The sequence below is a fragment of the Tupaia chinensis genome, unplaced genomic scaffold (genome assembly GCF_000334495.1).
Source record: "Tupaia chinensis unplaced genomic scaffold, TupChi_1.0 Scaffold000099_1, whole genome shotgun sequence".
In the NCBI taxonomy this organism is placed as follows: domain Eukaryota; kingdom Metazoa; phylum Chordata; class Mammalia; order Scandentia; family Tupaiidae; genus Tupaia; species Tupaia belangeri.
Window position 1 is genome coordinate 3,511,910 of NW_006159563.1, and position 19,510 is coordinate 3,531,419.

Consider the following 19,510-nt stretch of genomic DNA (forward strand, 5'->3'; position numbering starts at 1 on the left):
CTGCTGTCCCAAGAATTCTGAGCTTTAACCTTCTGATCTGATAGGGTCTTATTTTCTATAAACACAACACAAATCAAATAATGCAATTTAACCTGTTCCTGCTATGGACTTTACCTCAGGATATTTGCCGTGGCCTTCCTTTCTTGGGGAAGAAGGTCTGGGTCTCTTAAGACTTCTTCTAGCAAATTTAGGACATTCATCTTTAGTTCATTGTTGAGTTCAAAATCCTATAAAATAAAGTGAATCTTTTAAAATTGTGATTTGGAAAGGTGTAGCTCTATGATACTTGATGCCATTCCTCAAGATAAACTCTGCAAAAGCTAGGAATGAACATTAGAATATAGACCCTTAAGTTCTCCCCTCAACCTCCAGAGAACCTGATTAAATTAGCTTGGGAACAAGCCTTGTTGTTGATATTTCTTTCTTTTTTCCTAAATTTATTATTTTTAATTGACATATAATAGTTGTACATGTTTATGGAGAACCAGTGTGGTTTTTCAATACTGTATACAATATCTAATGTAAAAACCAGGGCCATAAACTATTTATCATCTCGAGCACTTACTACTTCATGTTGTGAACATTCAAAATCTTCTCTTCTAGCTATTGTGAAATATACATAGAACTGTCACCAAATATCATTGCTCTACTGTGTTTCAGCACGGTGGAACTCATTTGATCCAAGGGATCAAAGTTTCCATGACCAATGTGAGCTAAAGTAACACCATGTACCTACTAATGTCATGATCTGCAATATATTAATATATATATTGTACTTCCTTAGTACTTCTGCCACAAATGCATAACCTCGATCTAATTGCAAGGATGCGCTGGCCTGTCCACTTCAACAACGTTAATGTCACAAAAGATGGAAAATCAGTTATTGTTCCAGTTTAAAGGTCACCACAGGGCAAGGGCTAAAGGTAGTGTCTGAACTTGGATTAGACCTGGGTCAAGAGGAAATGCTATCAAAGGGCATTAGAGGAACAATGGACAAAAAAAGGTTCAGGACAGCACACCGAAGAGTATTCTATCGATCTTAAGTTTTCCTGAATTTGGTCATTTTATTATGGCTATGTAAAAAGCAGGTCTTTATTCTTGAGGGTGTGGAGTGAATAAATATGTTAATTCATGATTCTAAATGTGCAACAGCAACAGTGTGTTTTGTTTTATTAAGGCATTTTTTTTCCTTGATTTGAAATTTTCAAAGTTAAAACCTTGGAAAGAGAATAAAAAGAGAATTATGGGGACCAGCTGTTAGCGTAATGGCTATGTCGCTGAACTCCCATGTAGTCGACTGTGGGTCAAGTCCTGGACCCGGTGGCTTAAACTCACACTGGGCACGTGTGCATGCATGACCAAGATCCTGAGAGGAGAATGGAGGAGAAGGGATTGTGGCATGATCCCTGGGGGGGGATTTTTCGCTTTCTGTCTCTCTGTCTCTCTGGTGAGCACACATTCCTTGTAGCAAAAGCCTTTCCAAAAACAAAAGAGAGAAAAGAGAATTATGGTTCTTGTACTCTTCTATTAAATGTATTCCTTATTTTTCTTTTCAATTTATTTAATATTATTATTTTTTTTAATTTGTTGTAGGGCACATGTACTCACCAGAGAGAGAAAGTGAGAGAGAGAGAGAGAAAGTACGAGAGCAAGCTGCCAGGCTTAGGACTCAAACTATGGTCAGCCATGTAGGAGTCCAGAACCTTAACTATCACATCACCTACTTACTGGCTCCTCTTGTTTTTTGGGGAGAGGTTTTTGCTATAGGGCACGTGCACTCACCAGAAAGACAGAGACAGGGAGATAGGAAGTGAGAAATCATCCCCCAGGGGGATGGCTACGCCACAATCCCTTCTCCTCCATTCTCCTCTCAGGATCTTGGGCACACATGCACACGCGCCCAGCATAAGTTTAAGCCACCGAATCTGGGTCTCAAACCGCGGTTGACTACATGGAGTTCAGCGACATAGCCATCACGCTAACTGCTGGTCCCACTGGCCCCTCTTAAGTGTATTCTTATAAAACACTGACAGGCAGCATACAGCAATGAATGGGGCATTGCAAAGTCTTGCAAAGTAAAGGCTCTTACTCGGAGAGGTGGTATATGCATGGCATGCATGTTTATTTTCCTCCATATAAAAGCACTTATTACAATTACATTTTAGCTTTATGGAAAGCCATTTTGAAGCCTTAAAATTCTGGATTCTTTTAAATGATTGGCAAGAACATTGCTAATTACAGTAAATCATTTTTTTAAAGGCATGATTTTACTGTACTTAGTAAATTAGGGGCAAAAAGTCTATAATTTCACAAACTGTAGACAATGCAAAAGTTGAACCTAATTTGAATTTAACATTTTTGTATTTCCATTTGGTAATGAACTGTGTAATAAATGAGTCTCAATAATTCACTATAACTCATTGATGATAGTACCATATCTTTAGGAACAAGAGCCTCCATGGCTGGGCATAACACAGATATTAACATCTCTTATCAATCTTAAGGCTTCAGATGATAAGTTTTCCCCAAATTTTGCCTACTTATTGTCTAACAGCTTCTTTCTATTAATTTTTCTTTTAATATGTATGCAAGGTGAATGTTGCGTCCCTGGTTTTTGGCCCCTCCCTCATTTCAAGACCACAGGAAGGATGTTGGTAGACAGTGATCTCACCTACTTCAGTCTGCGTGCGTTAGCGAAGAATTTCTCAGCCATCAGGAGTCCATTGTTTTTAATGAGTATTTGATATACTACATTAGTGAGACAACCAAATCCTCATGCAGTCATGTTAGGTCTCTAATGATGCAAATAATCTGATTATCATAAACAGCACAACTGGTGTGAAAGATATCCAGTCATAATTCGGACCTTGCTAGGGCTAATTAGTGTTTTAATCAACAAGCAAAACTGAACACCTCCCATGCTCCATACTGGGCTAGATGGGGATAGGGGGTGGGATGGGGGTAGGTCAACCACTCCTAGGGCCTTAGGACAGGAACTGAGTGAAAGGTCTTTCCAAGAAAAACAGAATGTAATTGTATTATCCTGAGCTCTGGGAAGATTGGCCTGAGAGGGGCCTTTGAAAAGCTTGGTAAAATCACTCAGACATTATCTGAAGCACGAAGAATGGCTACAGTTGAATATTTGTTCTGTAGCTAATGCAAGGCAGATTCTCGGTAGCTGAGTATAAAATGTAAGAAATGTCACTCTGATTTCCCTTTACATTTGCACAGATGTTTTACCATGTATGAAGTGACCTTTTGTATGTAATGTCAGTTCTTCCTCAGCAGACCCAGTGGCAAGCAGGGACTATGATCTTATGATCTGTCACACATGGGCCACTGACGCTGAACGGATGTGATTGTCGGGGCAGAGGTTAGCTGCGTAGAGACATTGGTGGTGCAGGGATGAGAACACGGGAGCTCTATCGTCCAACTCTACACCTGCCCCCTAGAACTGTCGTGCGGACGAGAATCCTAAGAAGCTCTGGCTGACATGCAGATTCTGACTCAGCGGCTCTGGAACGAAGACGGCTGTTCTGCATCTCTAACATGCTGGTACTGCCGGTCCAGAGCCCGCACTTCAAGCACTTCATTTTGCACTGCCTTTGTTTATTTAAAAACAAAAACATGATTTTAAAAAAAGCCTCAAAAAGTTTTTTAAAAATGAATTCTTGGTCCAGCAGGTAGCATGGAGTTTAGGTGACTGGATCTCACATAGTCAGGGGCACAGTTCGAATCCCAGACTTGGCAGCTTGAAAATCATGCTCTGTGTGTGTGCCCAGAATCCCAAGAGGAGAATGGAGGAGAAGGGATTGCAGTGTGGTCATCTCCCCTGGGGGATTTCTCACTTTTCCCCTCTCTCTCTCTGGTGAGTGCACATACCCTACAACAAACAACGACAACAAAATTCTCTGATGCCCTGCCTAGAATATATAGCTTTATTTTAACAAATACATGTAAAATACAGAACTGGTTGCTCCAAAGTCCATGTAAAAAGAGAGTACCCGCTAATCAATAAGAAGAAATCTCCAGCAGTAATACAAGACATTTGGCCTATTTATATCCATAGATAAATTATTCACAATCTGGTTGACAGCCATTTGGTAATCCCCTAGAATGTAAAGTCTGGCTCCATTTCCCCAGCCCAGAAATGGGAAGAAAGAGTACCCGTGGCTTGTGGCACTTGGAGTGCCTTCTTGGAGATGGCATTCGAAATGCCCACGAGGTGGCGCTCCCGGGTCGGCTGGAGACTTGGAAATCTACAGCTGCTGGCAGGGTGTGATCCAGGAGGCAAAGCTGCAAGTGTCAGGTGTGCCAGCCTGTGGTACCCGAGAGACCCCGATGGGCTCACCAAAGTTACCACAGCAACCGTATTTGGTTTCGTTTTTATTTTCCAATTCATGAAGAAAATTGGAAGAAATAAACCATCCTGCTCTCAAAGGTGGGGAGCCTGGAAAACGTGAGGTGTGTACGACGAAGGAGACCACAGTTATGGAGCAACTGGACTGACAAAGCTCCGGGGCTAGGCAGAGTGGCTGAGGGAAGCCAGATAAAGGACAGTGACCAAAGAAACCAGGAGCCGAGTCCTACGGAGGGACAGCTACAGGCAGACCCCAGCTTGGTGACACCTATTGAATCTTAGAACTGGGGCTGGGCCTGCAAAGAGGTCACAAAGCTGTCATGGATCGTGGCCCCACAGCCAAAGCCCAGCTGCACAGAGTTATCAACTGACGATGCTGGAATCTAGAGAGGTCCACGGTGGCGAGATCAGGCAGGATTTTACCAAGCTTTTATCGACTCTTCGCTCAAACACATGCACCGATGATTAGGAAAGCTAGTATTTTCCCTAGGTTAGTGAATAACTCATGAAGTAAGTATGATCATAAATCAGACTCAGTGTGAGATTGCCCCAGGCTAGGGAATGACACTTTATTATCTAGCTGAACCCTCAACAGCGATCTGAAATGTAGCTAGCGTCATTATTCTCATTTTACACATGGGGAAGTTGAGGAAGAGACTAGGAATCTCACTGAAGTCACACGGGTAGCGAGTGGCACCCGGATCCAGGCTTATCTTGGCTGAAGCCCGAGTCTTTAGTGCTCCATCGCAAGGCCTTTCCACAAAAAGCAGCCATCAGTGAGCCGCGCTGGCTGGCTTGGGGAAGGCCAGCTGCAATGTCAAACGGTAGCAGAGTCTGGAGCTACTTCCCACCTGTACTAAGCACCATTTGACACAGGGAACTCGAGACTCAGGTTTCCAATCAGAATGAACCAGTCTGCATTAGGATGACCTGATCATACAACAGAAACATGATCCAAGAAGCAATCAGTCAGATTCTCTGACACTTCAAAATGAATCCCTGTTGATAGTGTTGGCATCTTAGAAATCACATTCATGCTTTTAGGAACACAGGGTAATGATTAGCAACACACTACATATGACCAAGGGAACTCTAGGACGGGGAAAATTTGGTTCAATAAACACCGTTCCGGGGTATGGAGAATTATGAGAGTAATGTTCTCATTGTAATCAGTACAGTGTATTCCTAACAGGGGGCAGAGATTTAAAAGGAAAGTGGAAATACTGCCGAGTGGAGGAAAATCACGTAAATGATTTCCAGCCTGGAACAAAGGGCACATAAGAAAGGGGATTATGAGAAGAGACTGAGGTTTAACTTAATGATTTTCTCTATATATTTTTTTTTAAGTTTTTTCCCCTAGGGTGTATGTGCTTGCTGGAGAGAGAGACAGGGAGAGCAAAACCACACCCGAGGGGAGATGATCACGCTGTAATCCCTTCTCCTCCATTTTCCTCCATTCTCCTCCTGGGATCTTGGGCATGCACACACATGCACCCAGCATGATTTTCAAGCCACCAGGTCTGGGACTCGAACCTTGGTCAGTCATGTAGAAATCCAACGATGTAACCGCTACACAATCTGCTGACCCTGAACTTAATGATCTTCAAGGAAAAAACGTTGCTCATTTCTGTCATTTTGAATACATAAGGTGAAGAATTGAATTTACGCTGGGGTGTCGATTTAGTTTAGACTCAGGCTATTTTGTGAACTGGGAAACAGACAAAGATACTGAGTGATCATGGCAAGATACAAGCAAGTCAACCTGCTGCGTCCAGGACACACACCTCTGGATCTCCCCTTTTTATGAACTAGAGAGAATAAGTCTCTAAACCAGTGTGTTTTCAGCTCTCTTCAGGAGAAAAATATTTATTCAGAACTTTAATACTGAAACCCTATCCCAGGGAATTGTGCGGGGAGGGAAGGCAGCTCACCTTGCTGACATCACCTTGTCTAACCTGTCTGCACCCCTGGCCCGCCTGTGTCCCGGCCACCTCTGGGCAGCAAGGGCTCTAAGTCAGGGAAAAGTGAAAGGGCCAGATTTTCCAGCATTTCCCATGATCTAAATACAAAAATAATTTAAAAGGCTCATTGTTTACACTCTGAAGAAAAACAACCCAATTGAAAAAATGTAGGGAAGGGCAATACATTTAGGATTAAACTCTCCAAAGCAATACCATAATATTTCTCAACTTCCCAATGTATGTTCAGCACTCACCAGGCACTACTTACGCTAGGTTCTAGAACTTGAAGAGGGAGAGAGCAGACAGGAAATGTGCGCCTGACTGTCATCTACGAGCCTATTCTTCGCTTAGGACAACCTGGATAAAATGCAGCCCCCAGTCTGGTAAGCAGAGTGCCTTGTTTCTGTCTGCCTACCCATAATTTGTTGAATGAACGCACCGGAGTCCATGGGGAGGGTACTTGACTTTGAGACAGGTGGTAATAACCTACCTAATTCTTAAACGAGTGGTTTGGGAAATTAGTTTAGCAGATGTAAAGTGGGAGGCTACCGAGAGAAGGCACAGTGCAAAACGTGGAAGATAATGTTAGAACGAAAATAGCCGGAAAGAGCAAATGGCAATGAAAGACACCCGTTCCGTGAGGAGGAAAAAATCATCCCGAAAAACATTTATCCGATCATTTTCTGACAAATGACTGCACTTGAATGACTTGCTAAAATTCAGTGTCTAGTCCCATACAGCTGTGCTTCTAAGAATTTTTAAATACTGTCCCCCAAACCTTAAAATCAGATCACTCCCAAGCTTACCATCACCAAGCCTCAAAAGGGGATTAGGTTAAACAGCATTTATTAAAGGGGGGGGAAACAGAATTTTTTCAGATGCTGTGTTTTTCATTAGGTTTCTAGATAGGTGGTGAATTTATATGGATTGTAGTTCTCCAGATAATGACAAAGACTGGAAGGAAAAAGAAAAGTCTAGAAGGGCCTGTTTTTAATCCTGATCATTAAAATTTTCTTAGTTAAATAATGCTACCTGCCAACAGAACTATTTTTGGAGTTTACTATAAGCCTTAGGAAAGTATAGAAAGTGGTCTAAAACCCATAGGCCTACCTTGATCCATAAGAGGGAAACAGACTGATAAAGAAGGCTGGCAAGTGGGGGCAGCAAGTGGCGTGTTGGTTAAGGTGCAAGAATCCAACATGGCCGACTGCTGTTTGGGTCCCAGATCTGGTGGCTTGTTTTCTCACTTTCCCTCTCTCTCTCTCTCTCTTTGGTGAGCATACATGCCCTATAGCAAATTAAAATAATAATAATAATTAATTAAATTAAATAATTCTTTTTTTTAATACAAAAAGAAGGCTGGTAGGCAAATGTATATCATTCCTTTCACAGGGAGACAAAACACTTAGAGTTACAGGAATGGAGAGGAAGCATTACCTTTGACATTCATCCAAGAAGCAACTGGACACGACAAGATTGACAGCTATAGGCTAGCAACATCTGGGAGCAAAGTGGGGAGAAGAGGAGCAGAACGAGGAGCGCAACAGTGAGGCTGCGGATGGGGTCTGAATGAACTAGTTGTCGCTCTTGGCACCCTGAGGCAGCCGTGAAGTGATGGAGACTGCTGGGCCAGGCCCGATCTGATCAGACATGAGCAGGCAATGTCATGTACAGGGTGGGTGGGCTGTCACTCCCCATGTCACAGTTGTGGCTGCATGCCATGGTTTCCAAAAATGCTTCCAAAGCCCAAGAGAATTGTGAGAGTGGGGGTTGCAAATTAAAAACATAAGGGCGCCCCCTGGCACTTGCATCAGAAAACCTTTACAACACCAACAAGAAACTCCTGACAGACATAACATTCTATTTGGAGCTTCTCAGTGATTTCTCTATCCACACAATCCATCCTCAAAAGGTTAAAGGAGCCTGCTAGTTCTACAGGGAAAACAAAATTTCTGACTGGGCAACTAATAGAAATTGAAAATAAGTTACACTGAAGATATTGGCTTCTTAAACACTTAAATCTAGTTCATATTGACGTAATAAATCCTGTTATAAGTGTCTTACAGAGAATTTTTTAAAGGAAAGCTTGGAAAGCTTAAGGAGAGTTTAAAGGATAACAACAAGGATGAATTAAAGATAAGAAAAAACTTCAATAAGTAGCTAAAGAAACTAGGATATTTTTTACTTGATTGTCTGGACTAGAGAAAAAGAGAACAAAAAAATCTAGGAGTAACAAAAACACACTTATCAGTTAATAGTTTTTTATATTTTATATTTTCTAGAGTAACTTGACAATTAATTGATTTGTGTATTAGAATCCCATATGGATCATCCCGTATATTTTATAAATAAGCTAGCAAGCTTGCATTGGAATCTAGTCTAGTTTTCTGGTTTCCAAGATTTCTCTCCTCAGATGAGTCTTTTCTGACCCAGGGATCTAAAGTAAAACTTGGATGCCCAAAACATCTAATCCAAGGGCAGGAGCAGAGACAAAGGTCAGTAAAATAAAATAGCAGGATCGAGTCCTGCAGGGATGGGAAGTTTTGGCCCATGTGTCCAGGAAATCAGAAAAGCCTAAAGGAATGGAAGTTGCTGGTCTAATTAAATCAAATGGGGCATTTTCTGTCTCTCAGTTAACCTGAGTTGTGAATAAACATTGGTGTGTACCTAGTGTATGTTTGGGATCTCTTACCTGAGATATGCAGAGACTAACAGGAAGTGGTGTGGACAGACAGAAGTGATCGGCTCCTGATCAACAAGGGTGAGTCTCCCATAAAAATACACAGGCCGTAGATTATCTTCTGATTTGGTGATTGTGTAAAACCACACACGAAGTTGAAGCAGTATATAACTAATTTATCATTTGATAAATATTTTAGGACTTGGCCTTATAGCCTAATGGCTAAAAGAAACCAGATACCACATGGCTGACTATGGTTCAAATCCTGGTCCCAGTGGCTTGAAAAACATGCCAAGCATGTATGTGTTGCATGCTCAAAATCCCACCAGGACAGAGAAACGGAAGAGAAGGGATTGTTGTGATCATACCCCATTGGGGGAACATTCTCCCTCTCTTTCTCTTTGCCTTTCTGATGAGTACACAGGCCTTCTGGAAATAAAGAGAAAGAAAGAAGTATTTCATAGCTGCCAGTATCTCACATTGCGACAAATCTTCATCTTCTTGTTCCTAATATCCCCATCATCTCTCACCAGTTAGAGACAGACTCAGGAGTCTCATGGTACTTTGGGGACCCTGAGCAGTGGGGCAGCATCTAACCTACCTTTCAAGGTGGGATGTCTGAGGTCTCAAGGTCTCAACCCCTCAAGCTGGGGTTTCCTGGCCCTTCACTATGGACAGCTTTTGTTCCACCTCCTGTAACAGCCAGTGGCCTACTGGAGGCTGGCATGGGAGTCTGCTGGTCTCCGTCTGCTGTGGTTTGAATGTGGCTTGTCCCCACCAAGGTGCATGTTGAGGTTTGGTTCCAGTGTGGCAATGTCAGGAGGTAAAACCTTGAAGATTAGTCCTCTTGGTGTCTAACGGGAAGTGTTTGGTCATGGGGGCTCTGCCCTCAGGGGTGGACTGAAATCATTCTCATGTTAGCCAGTGAGTTCTCACTCTTTCAAGACTGGGTTAGTTCTCATGGGAATGGAGTAGTCTGGCAGACGGAGTTGTTATAAAGCAAGGTCTCTTCTTTGTGTTCTGCCCCTTTTCCCATGTCCTGGGTTTCTCCTCTGCTTCTCCACCATACTTTGACACAGCGCAGTCCCCTCACCAGAAGCCACCAGATGCAGCTGCTGAACTTTGAACTTTCCAGCCTGCAGAACTATGTGTTAGATAAATCTATAAATTACTCAGTCTCAGATATTCTGTTATATTCGGTTGTCAGAAAAGCCATAACACATTTTTTTTTGAGAGGTTTTTGTTTGTTTGTTTGTTTGTTTGTTTTTTGCTATAGGGCACGTGCGCTCGCCAGACAGACAGAGAGAGACAGAGAGATAGAAAGCGAGAAATCACCCCCCAGGGGGATGGCCACACCGCAATCCCTTCTCCTCCATTCTCTTCTCAGGATCTTGGGCACGCACGCACACGCGCCCAGCATGAGTTTAAGCCACCAGGTCCGGGACGCGAACCGCGGTCGACTACATGGGAGTCCAGCGACATAGCCCACATAGCCATTACGCTAACTGCTGGTCCCAGTCATAACACATTTTTGCACAGAAAGATGCGTCATGACTTTTCCGACAACCCAATAACACCGCTAAATGGACTGAGCCACCAATTGAACCCATGAGTCGCTGCAGTGGTTGTCAGAAGGGATGCAGTGGGTCTGCCCGTGCTGACTGGAAAATATAAATCTTTTGTTTAAGCCACCCCAAGTGGACTGGAGGTGAAAGTGGATTTTCTAAGGAAAGCTTCAGAAGTAGAGAGAGCAAGCGTTGACAATGATAACATGGGATCTTTTCATTGTTTTGAGTCCAAGTGGATTTTGACATTTTGAGCAGTCTGCATCACAAGAGGTGGCCAGTGAGGAGAGGGTGTGAGAGCAGGGGCCTGCGAATGAACGAAGCAGCCAGATGGCGAGAGTGTGAAGCCTGCCTCCACCCTTTGCTATCCATGTCCTCTCAGGGAAACTGTGCAGCCTCCTCTCTGAGCTTCAGCTCCCCACCTGTACAACAGGGATAATAACAATATCTACCGCTCCCCAAAAAAGAACCGGTCAGGATAAAATGATGTAGTATTTGAAAACTGCTTAGAATGGCATCTGACAATGATATTGAAATTTGTTTTCTCTTTAATTGGGAGTCTGTTCTTCAGAATCCCTCCTCACAGGGGCAACTACCTTCTAATTGAACAATGAAGTTCTCACATTTCCAATAAAAGACAAGGTGTCCCATATCCTCACTGAAACAGTTGCAGACCTCAGGCTGGTTCCTAGATTATTTCTATGGAATCCAAAAGTTCCTCTCCTAGCCCAGGGTCCTAGTGACACATCTCTCCCGAAAGTCTCCTCACCCAGCTGTGGTGAAGACCGGGTTTGAGAGGGTGGTATTGCAAAGACCTGAGCATCTTCAGGAGACTGGGGACAGGAAGCTCCCACACACAGAGAGGGGCTGCGGCCCAGGGAGGCAATCTTCCTCCTGTAACGAGCTCAAAGGTCAGGCCCCCATGCGCTGAGTCTGTCCTGCAAGGGGAAGAGAAGCTCCACTGCACAGGAGCGGAGGCTAGGTAGCAGGTATGGGTGGAAAAGTACCCCATGGCAGACAGGCAGAAGCAGGGATGGACAGGAGGGGCTGAGCCTGTGGACAGGACAAACTGGAAGTAGGCCAAGAGCTGTCAGTGGAGGCGACAGGAGATGCCTGTTCAGTAGCCATTGTTTCTTACCTGTTTCATTCTCCCGCCCACACTAAAAATTCTGTACTGTGCTTGTCCTGGCCCAACCTCTGATTCAGATTTGGAACAAAGAATACATCTGAACTTGGCACTCCAATTCGACACTGAATTTTGTGTCTTACTGAGCAATGCCAAGAAAAAAATTAAAAGAGGCCTCTGTCATCTGTCAAAATAATAGACGAGAGCAACTATCACAAGCCACATTTTGGGACAGTTGTGCCCCTGAGATCCTCGAACACAGTAAGTAGAGGCCATGGTCCCATCACCTACTACTCCACCTCAACCAGTCAATAGGGCAATTCCCACTTCACTGCTGAACTGGGGCTGCAGGCCAATAGCCCCTCTGGGGGATGTAGGGATCGTCTTGGCTCACGCTCTCATTGGGAAAGAACCACCATCTGCTCATTGAAACGTTAATTCCAAACTGATGATACACAGATGTCACTGAGAGCAATCTTTGAGACTGATCCTCTTACAATAACACGAGAAGCTGCAGAAGAAATCAACACTGACCATTCCTACAGTCTTTTGGCATTTGAAGCAAATTGGAAAGGTGAAAAAGCTTGATTAGTGGGACCAGCAGTTAGCGTAATGGCTATGTCACTGGACTCCCATGTAGTCGACTGCGGTTCATGTCCTGGACCCGGTGGCTTAAACTCACACCGGGAGCATGTTTGTGTGTGCCCAAGATCCCGAGAGGAGAATGGAGATGAAGGGATTGTGGCATGGCCATCCCCCCTGGGGGGTGATTTCTCACTTTCTATCTCTCTGTCTCTCTCTGCCTGTCTGGCGAGCGCATGCACCCTATAGCAAAAACCTCTCCAAAAAAAAAAAAAAAGTTATTACTTCCTGAGCTGACCCTCCCTCCCCTGCATCATTTCAAAGGGTCATCTCTTATTCTGAGCAAAAACAATAAACCTTTTCTTGATCGGATTGTGACATGAGACGAAAAGTGGGTGTTATATGACTAGCTCAGTGGTTGGGCTGAGAAGATGCTCCAAAGCACTTCCCAGAGCCAAACTTGCACCAAAGTTCATGGTCACTGTTTAGTAGGGTCTGATCCACTGCAGCTTTCTGAATCCTGGTGGAACCATTTTACCTGAAAAGTATGCTCAGCAAATGAAGGAGACGCACCCCAAAAGTGCAACACCTGCAGCCGGCATTGGTCAAAGGAAAGGGCCCAATTCTTCTCCACGGCCAATGCCCGACCACACATTGCACAACCAATGCTTCAAAAGTTGAATTAATTTGGCTGCAGAATTTTGCCTCACCGGCCAAATTCACCTGACCTGCCAGCCAACTACCACTTCTTCAAGCACTTCAACAACTTTTCACAGGGAAAACACTTCCAAAGCCAGCAGGATGTGGACGGTGTTTTCCAAGAGTTGGTCAAATCACAAAGCACAGACTTTTACACTATAAGAATAAACAAACTTATTTCTCGTTGGCAAAAATATGTTGATTGTAATGGCCCCTATTGTGATAACAAAAATGTGTTTGAACCTCACCATAATGATTTAAAATTGATGGTCCGAAACTGCAATTGCATTTGCACCAATAATAAAGATGTGTTTGATGATTTAAAATTCATGGTCCGAAACTGCAATTGCATTTGCACCAACTGTTTATATGTGTGTGTGTGTGTGTGTGCATTTTACATATACGTGTGTGAAAATTATCATAAGCAATGTTAAAATAGATTAATGTTATATTTTATCCTGAATATATAAAACGTACACACTGTCAATAAGAACAACAGTAAAACTAACAGAAAACTTGGCCATGATCAGGTGGAAGGGCACTGACTGGGGGTGCTCCCAGGTGCTAGAAATGCTTCACAGCTTGGTCTGGGCATAGTGATATGGGGTACACACGGGAAAGTCACTGAGCCGCAGACTTTACTGCCCTTTATAGAGAGTATGTACTACCTCAATAAAAATACCCAAAAGTGTGTAAACCGAAAGATAAGCCCAAGCACTTCATTATCAGCTGAATACATCTCTCTCTGTTTACCATAAATGAATGCGAGAGGACTGACGTGAGTTACAAATAGAATAGCTGAGTTATTTTGATATAGTTTGGGAAATTGCTCTCCCAAGAGCACCTACACTTCCTACGTCATAAACAGTAAAGAAATCATCCAATGCATTACTGCTTCCTCTCAGTCCTGTTAAACCACTCTGAGGCCATCCTTCCCCACTCTGCTGTAGTTCTGGGCAGGCAGCAAAGTCTTCCAGTACCTTTTAGCTACAAGAATGGTGTCATTTCTACAATCAGTATATTCAACCAGTATATTCATCAAAACTTAAGCTTAGTCCAGAATCATACGTCTTCCCCCCTAACCCTCGTCCAGCCTGCTCCAAGCATTGGAAGCCTGCACAGGAGGCTGCTCTGCCCTCTCCACCTTCTTCTCCCCTTGCGAGTACTTCAGAACCTCCTGTTTTCATCCAGGGGAAAGAACACAGCCGGACGCGACAGTGTAGGCAGAGCCAGGCCCTGGCTCTCTTTGGATGTGGAAGGTGGACCCAGGTTAGCACTTCCTCTTGTGGGTTAACTTGGTGGGGCTTGGGGGGATCTCCCTGTTGGAGACTTAAAGACAGCTCCCCCGACCCAGGCAATGCCTGTCCTGTGAGTCACTTCCAACTCTTCCCAGACCCTGGGCTGCCAACAGTCCACTTCCCCTGTCCACATAGACCCTGTCTATGGGGTTGCATCAGCCCTGACGGCATCCTCTTAGACAGGATGTGCCTGGCTCACAGAAGCACACAGAGGCACAGCTCAGTCCCAGTGCTGCCGCCCCTCCTCACCTTGCCTCACACCTCCTTTCACCTCTGCACCGGGAAGCCTAGCTGAGTGGTTTCCTTGAAGCCTCTCCATGTGGACCGAAGTGAGAAGAAAGCATCTCCCCACTTCCCCACAGTGGAAGAGAACTTTCACTGACATCTCTCTCTCTGGAAATCACCTCCTCGCTCCTCCCTGCCTCAACTTCCCACAGATAACAGCTGCTCAGAGGATTGGTTTGACAAGCGCTTAGCTAGTCCTGCTCAGGTGGCCATGCAACTCCCTTAAGGATGCACGGGGCTTCTGCACCCACTCTATCTCCTGCTGTGCCTTCGGCTCTGCCTGAAAGTCTGAGACAATCAGAAGAATCGACTTAACAACTTGCCACACAGTAATTACATTAAGCACAATAGCTGTTTTTAGGTACATTTTCCCAATACCTGGGAGCTCCCCGAGGTCAGAGACCCCATGAATCTTGTTCATTCTCATATCCACCTTAGTGTCTGGCATTCTGGAGCTCAATTCTTATTAGCAAATTATTGAAGGAGTTGAGAAATCAGAAAAAGGAGTAGCAATGTTCTCTCCATAAACTCCTTTGGAACGGAGATTTGTACACAAGTAGGTCATTTTTGCCTGATCTCATGCTTTTAAAACATTCCCTTAGGCCTATAGAATGTGTGCTTGTTTCCTTCTCAGCCATTTGTCATTCAGAAGGTACCCAGAGTCTGATGAAGCCAGCTATAACCTGTGGACACACCTGCAGGCTCTTTAATCAGTGCAACCCCACAGTCTGTAAAATTACTGACATAAACAGAGTATCTTTTCTGAATTGGTTGGTCAGTAAGTTTGATTTTCAATAAAACTGAAATTGCTATAGATCGTACATGCAAGGATCTCAGCAGAGATTCTAGGACAGTTCCAAATTGCCTATGGCTGGCCTCAAAGTCCCTCTGTGCAGAGAAGAGAAAATCATTTACAGTTGCATCTGCTTAAAAGCTCTATGCCTCAGCACCTTCAGGGACCTGGGAATTGTGTGAATGACCCAGAAGGCCTCTCAGCAGGAGATGCTCAAGAAGTGTGTGGACACTAATGAAAATATTTCTTTCACTTAGATTCTCCGCTCTGACTTCTGTTTCATTGTGGTTACGGTGTCTGTCTTGCCTGTGGAAACGTTAAAGGCTGGAAAATGACCTCCTGGAGAGAACGAATAACCACAACATTAAAATGTAAACTCAATCTGACAACTATTTACAGGGCAACTGCCATGAGTCCAGTGTTGCAGAACTATGGGACAGGAGATACAAAGATGAGTGAGACAAGCTGGTCTGCAAGGAGCTCACAAGCTCATTGCAGGAAATGAAATGTGCATCTCTCCTGCCCTCGGATAGAAAGACTTAGTCACATCCATCTATATTGCCCTTAATGCTTAATTCAACTCGACCTTTAATTTTTATCACATCCTTCGGGGAGATAAAGCAAAGGTGGCAATTCTTATTTTCAGAAGAAACTAATATATAGAGAGGCCAAGAGACCAGCTCAGGGACCCATAGGAGACAGGGTGGCAGAGCCAGAGTAAGAGGACGGATCTGTCTGACAGGATCACTGGTCTTTTTTGCCATTCCATAGGCAGTCTATGGGGAGAAACCCAGCTTGGGCCTGGGGCATCGCTTTCAACATAAAAAGCAACAAATGAGTTAGAAGGTGTAACAAAACAAGGAGAAACGAGGCCAAAATGGAAAACCAGATGAAAATTTTTTAGAACTGGAAAAACGGAAACTTTTCAGCCTCATCAAATATTTACTGAAGAATAGGCTAGAAGTATCCAGGAGAAGAAATGATACTCTAGTACCACATGGGGCTAGAGAGGTGGGAAGTGATATCAACTCCCCCACCCCATCCCACCCCACCCCAGTAGTTCTGAAACCTTTTTGTTTCTCCTGAACAACGTTCAGGGCAGGTATCTGCCAGTACTAGTTACCTTTGACAGGAAATAAGAAAGAAATGCATGAAGTCTGTTATTTTATGGTAGACAAGATTCTCTAAAGTTATGTGGGGACAAATCTACAGCTTGGTCCTTCACTGTAGCTTTTTTGTTTTCTATAAATTGAAGAGATAAAGCTGGTTGGTCTATTGTGTAAGAAAAAATGCAATTGTTACCACATTTGACTGAATTTTTATAATAAGTACAACTTCCTTCATTTTTTAAAAGCTACTGATTCACAATAAAATGTGAAAAAAAAAAAAGCACGGAAAACAACTGTACATACCAAACAGTGTGAGAGAAGGGAAGGGGGTGTTAGAGGGTGAGAGGTAGGGAATCAAGGGGAGGGAAAAAAAGCAAAATATAGGGACCAGCAGTTAGTGTAATGGCTATGTCGCTGGTCTCCCATGTAGTCGACCGTGGTTCAAGTCCCAGACCCGGTGGCTTAAACTCACGCCGGGCACATGTGCGTGCGTGCCCAAGATCCTGAGAGGAGAATGGAGGAGAAGGGATTGCGGCGTGACCATCCCCCCTGGGGGGTGATTTCTCGCTTTCTGTCTTTTTATCTGTCTCCATCTTTCTGGTGAGCGCACATGCCCTATAGCAAAAAACCTCTCCAAAAATAAAAAATTATAAAAAAAAGAAAAATATGGGAACCAGCAGTTAGCGTAATGGCTATGTCGCTGGACTCCCACGTAGTCGACCGCGGTTCGCGTCCCAGACCCGGTGGCTTAAAACTCATGCTGGGCGCATGTGTGTGCCTGCCCAAGATCCCGAGAGGAGAATGGAGGAGAAGGGATTGCGGCGTGACCATCCCCCCTGGGGGGTGATTTCTCGCTTTCTGTCTCTATGTCTCTCTCTGTCTGTCTGGGGAGCACACGCGCCCTATAGCGAAAAAAAAAAACTCTCAAAAAATATATATAAGAAACAAGAAATAGAAAATCATTTATTGATGATAACATGTTTGGTCATATCCTTGGTTGAGCCAATATACAATGTATACTGGATGGAAAACCTCATTTTGTATACTGTATATTGATGTACAGTGAATGACCATAAATAAATAAATAAATAAAGCTACTGATAAAATAGTCAGGTTGCCACAATAATGCTATATTTTTCCTTAAATGGACTCAACTGGCACAGAGTGATCAGACCATTAAAACTGATCTTGTCCAAGCCCTTCACTGTTTGATGTGAAGACCAGACTAAAAAGGTGAGGCTGGTTGGCAGAGTCAGATTAAAGCTCAGATTTGCAAACCAACAGCCCCATTTCATAGCTGGACACTGCCTTAGGAGAGTAAGTGTCTTTAGAGACACTTGGATAAAGGTATCAGGATGGGTTACTCTTCCTTTACGTACAATGGTCACGGGTGTAGGGCCCATGAAGTTGGGCACCACACTCACACCTCCCCTGAACTGTAATGGCTACGGCTGTGCCCACGGTCAGTGAGGAGAGGTGATAGGCACACAGTGGCTTCCAGGACCAAGAGCAGAGACCAGCTCTGGCTATTCAAGCTGTCTGCCAGTCCACCCCCTGTCTCAGCTTGCTCAAGCTGCCCACTATGGAGGCTGAATGACTCTCCGAGGCCAGAAGCAAATGAAGAAAGGGAAGAAAGGGAATCTGGACACTCAAGTCAGCAAAATGGCCCTAAGGCTATTGCCAGCAAAGAGAAATAGAACCGAAATGTCCCGCACGCAGTCCTGTACTTACGCAGGGAGGAGGAAGGGAACTCGGTGAGAAGTGAAGGTTATAGGACATGCATATAATAACTAAAAACGATGAGGGCTACACCAGGCACAGGAAACCAACCATACGGCCCTAGTGTCCACTCATGCACGCAGCGCAAGTGGGAAAAGACACGGAGGGCATGTGAGATCTTCCTCTGGCACATCCGTGAACTAAACAGTGCCAGGTCATGTCAGAAGAAAAGACGGACTACCCGAGCAGTTCACACAGTTCACATATGCTCTGGGGAGAGTGAGGAGTTGGGCTCATGGTGTGGCTTTTCTACCTGGAACTGGAGACGGAAATTCTCGCGCAGGCACATGCACCGCTGAGAACACTCTGACTCCAGAGCGTCTGAATGGCCGAGCAACGCGGCCACCAAATCTGACAGCACCACCTTACTGGGAAACTCCGTCTCAGCGAGGGGATCAGTACACCAAGCTCGCCATCCAGGGATTCTCATCGCCACAAGAAAAATAATCAGTGTCTTGTCGTTTACTTTATGGTACTCTTCTAGCAACTACAGAGTTGCGAACAACGAGGGATTCCTGTTTGGGATCATTAGAAGAAGAGGGCATTGGGGACTGAGAAAAGGACAGGAAGGCTGACAGGGAAGCAAGCCTAAGAGTTGTTTTTTTTTGTTTGTTTGTTTGTTTTTGAATAATTATTTTATTTAACTTTCTTCCTTTCTTTCTTTTTTTCTTTACTTCTTTCTTTCTTTCTTATTTTAATTTGACTGGAGCAGGGCAGAGTGAGAAAGAGAGAGAGTAAGCCGCCAGGTCTGGGACTCAAACCACAGCTGGCCAGTGCCCTCAACTACCATGCCACCCGCCGACCCCGGCTAAAAGGTGTTTTTAAAGTTTTGGAAGAGAGGAGCTGAGGCTGATAAACCTAGGCCAGCCTCATGCTGGTGACCATGTGAGTCTTGGTGTGAACTTGTCCTGGGCTAAGCTGACGCTGGGGAAGAGAACCCAGTCAGCCCGTCTATTGAAACTACTTTGCATCTTGAGATACACTGGGGTCCCAGGAATTACATGACAAGACTCTGAATAAAAAAAAAAAAAAAAAAAAAAATGAAAACCAGGACCGGCAGTTGGCATAGTTTGAGTCCCGGACCTGGTGGCTTAAACTCATATTGGACACTTGTATGTGCATGCCCAAGATTCCAAGAGGAGAATGGAGGAGAAGGGATTGCGGTGTGGCCATCCCCCCAAGGGGGTAATTTCTCACTTTCTGTTTCTCTGTCTCTCTCTGTCTTTCTGGCAAGCACATGCACCCTATAGCAAAAAGCTCTCAAAAAAAAAAA

At 44.2% G+C, this 19,510-nt stretch overlaps 1 protein-coding gene across 1 annotated transcript in view; it reads right to left on the reverse strand.

The window, feature by feature from the left end:
* The window catches only part of RASGRF2 (Ras protein specific guanine nucleotide releasing factor 2), a 289,250-nt gene that overhangs the window by 22,750 nt on the left and 246,990 nt on the right, over positions 1-19,510 (reverse strand). The window contains 1 exon segment of the mRNA XM_006143501.3: positions 115-227. Within this exon segment, the coding sequence (XP_006143563.1) occupies positions 115-227 (113 nt within the window).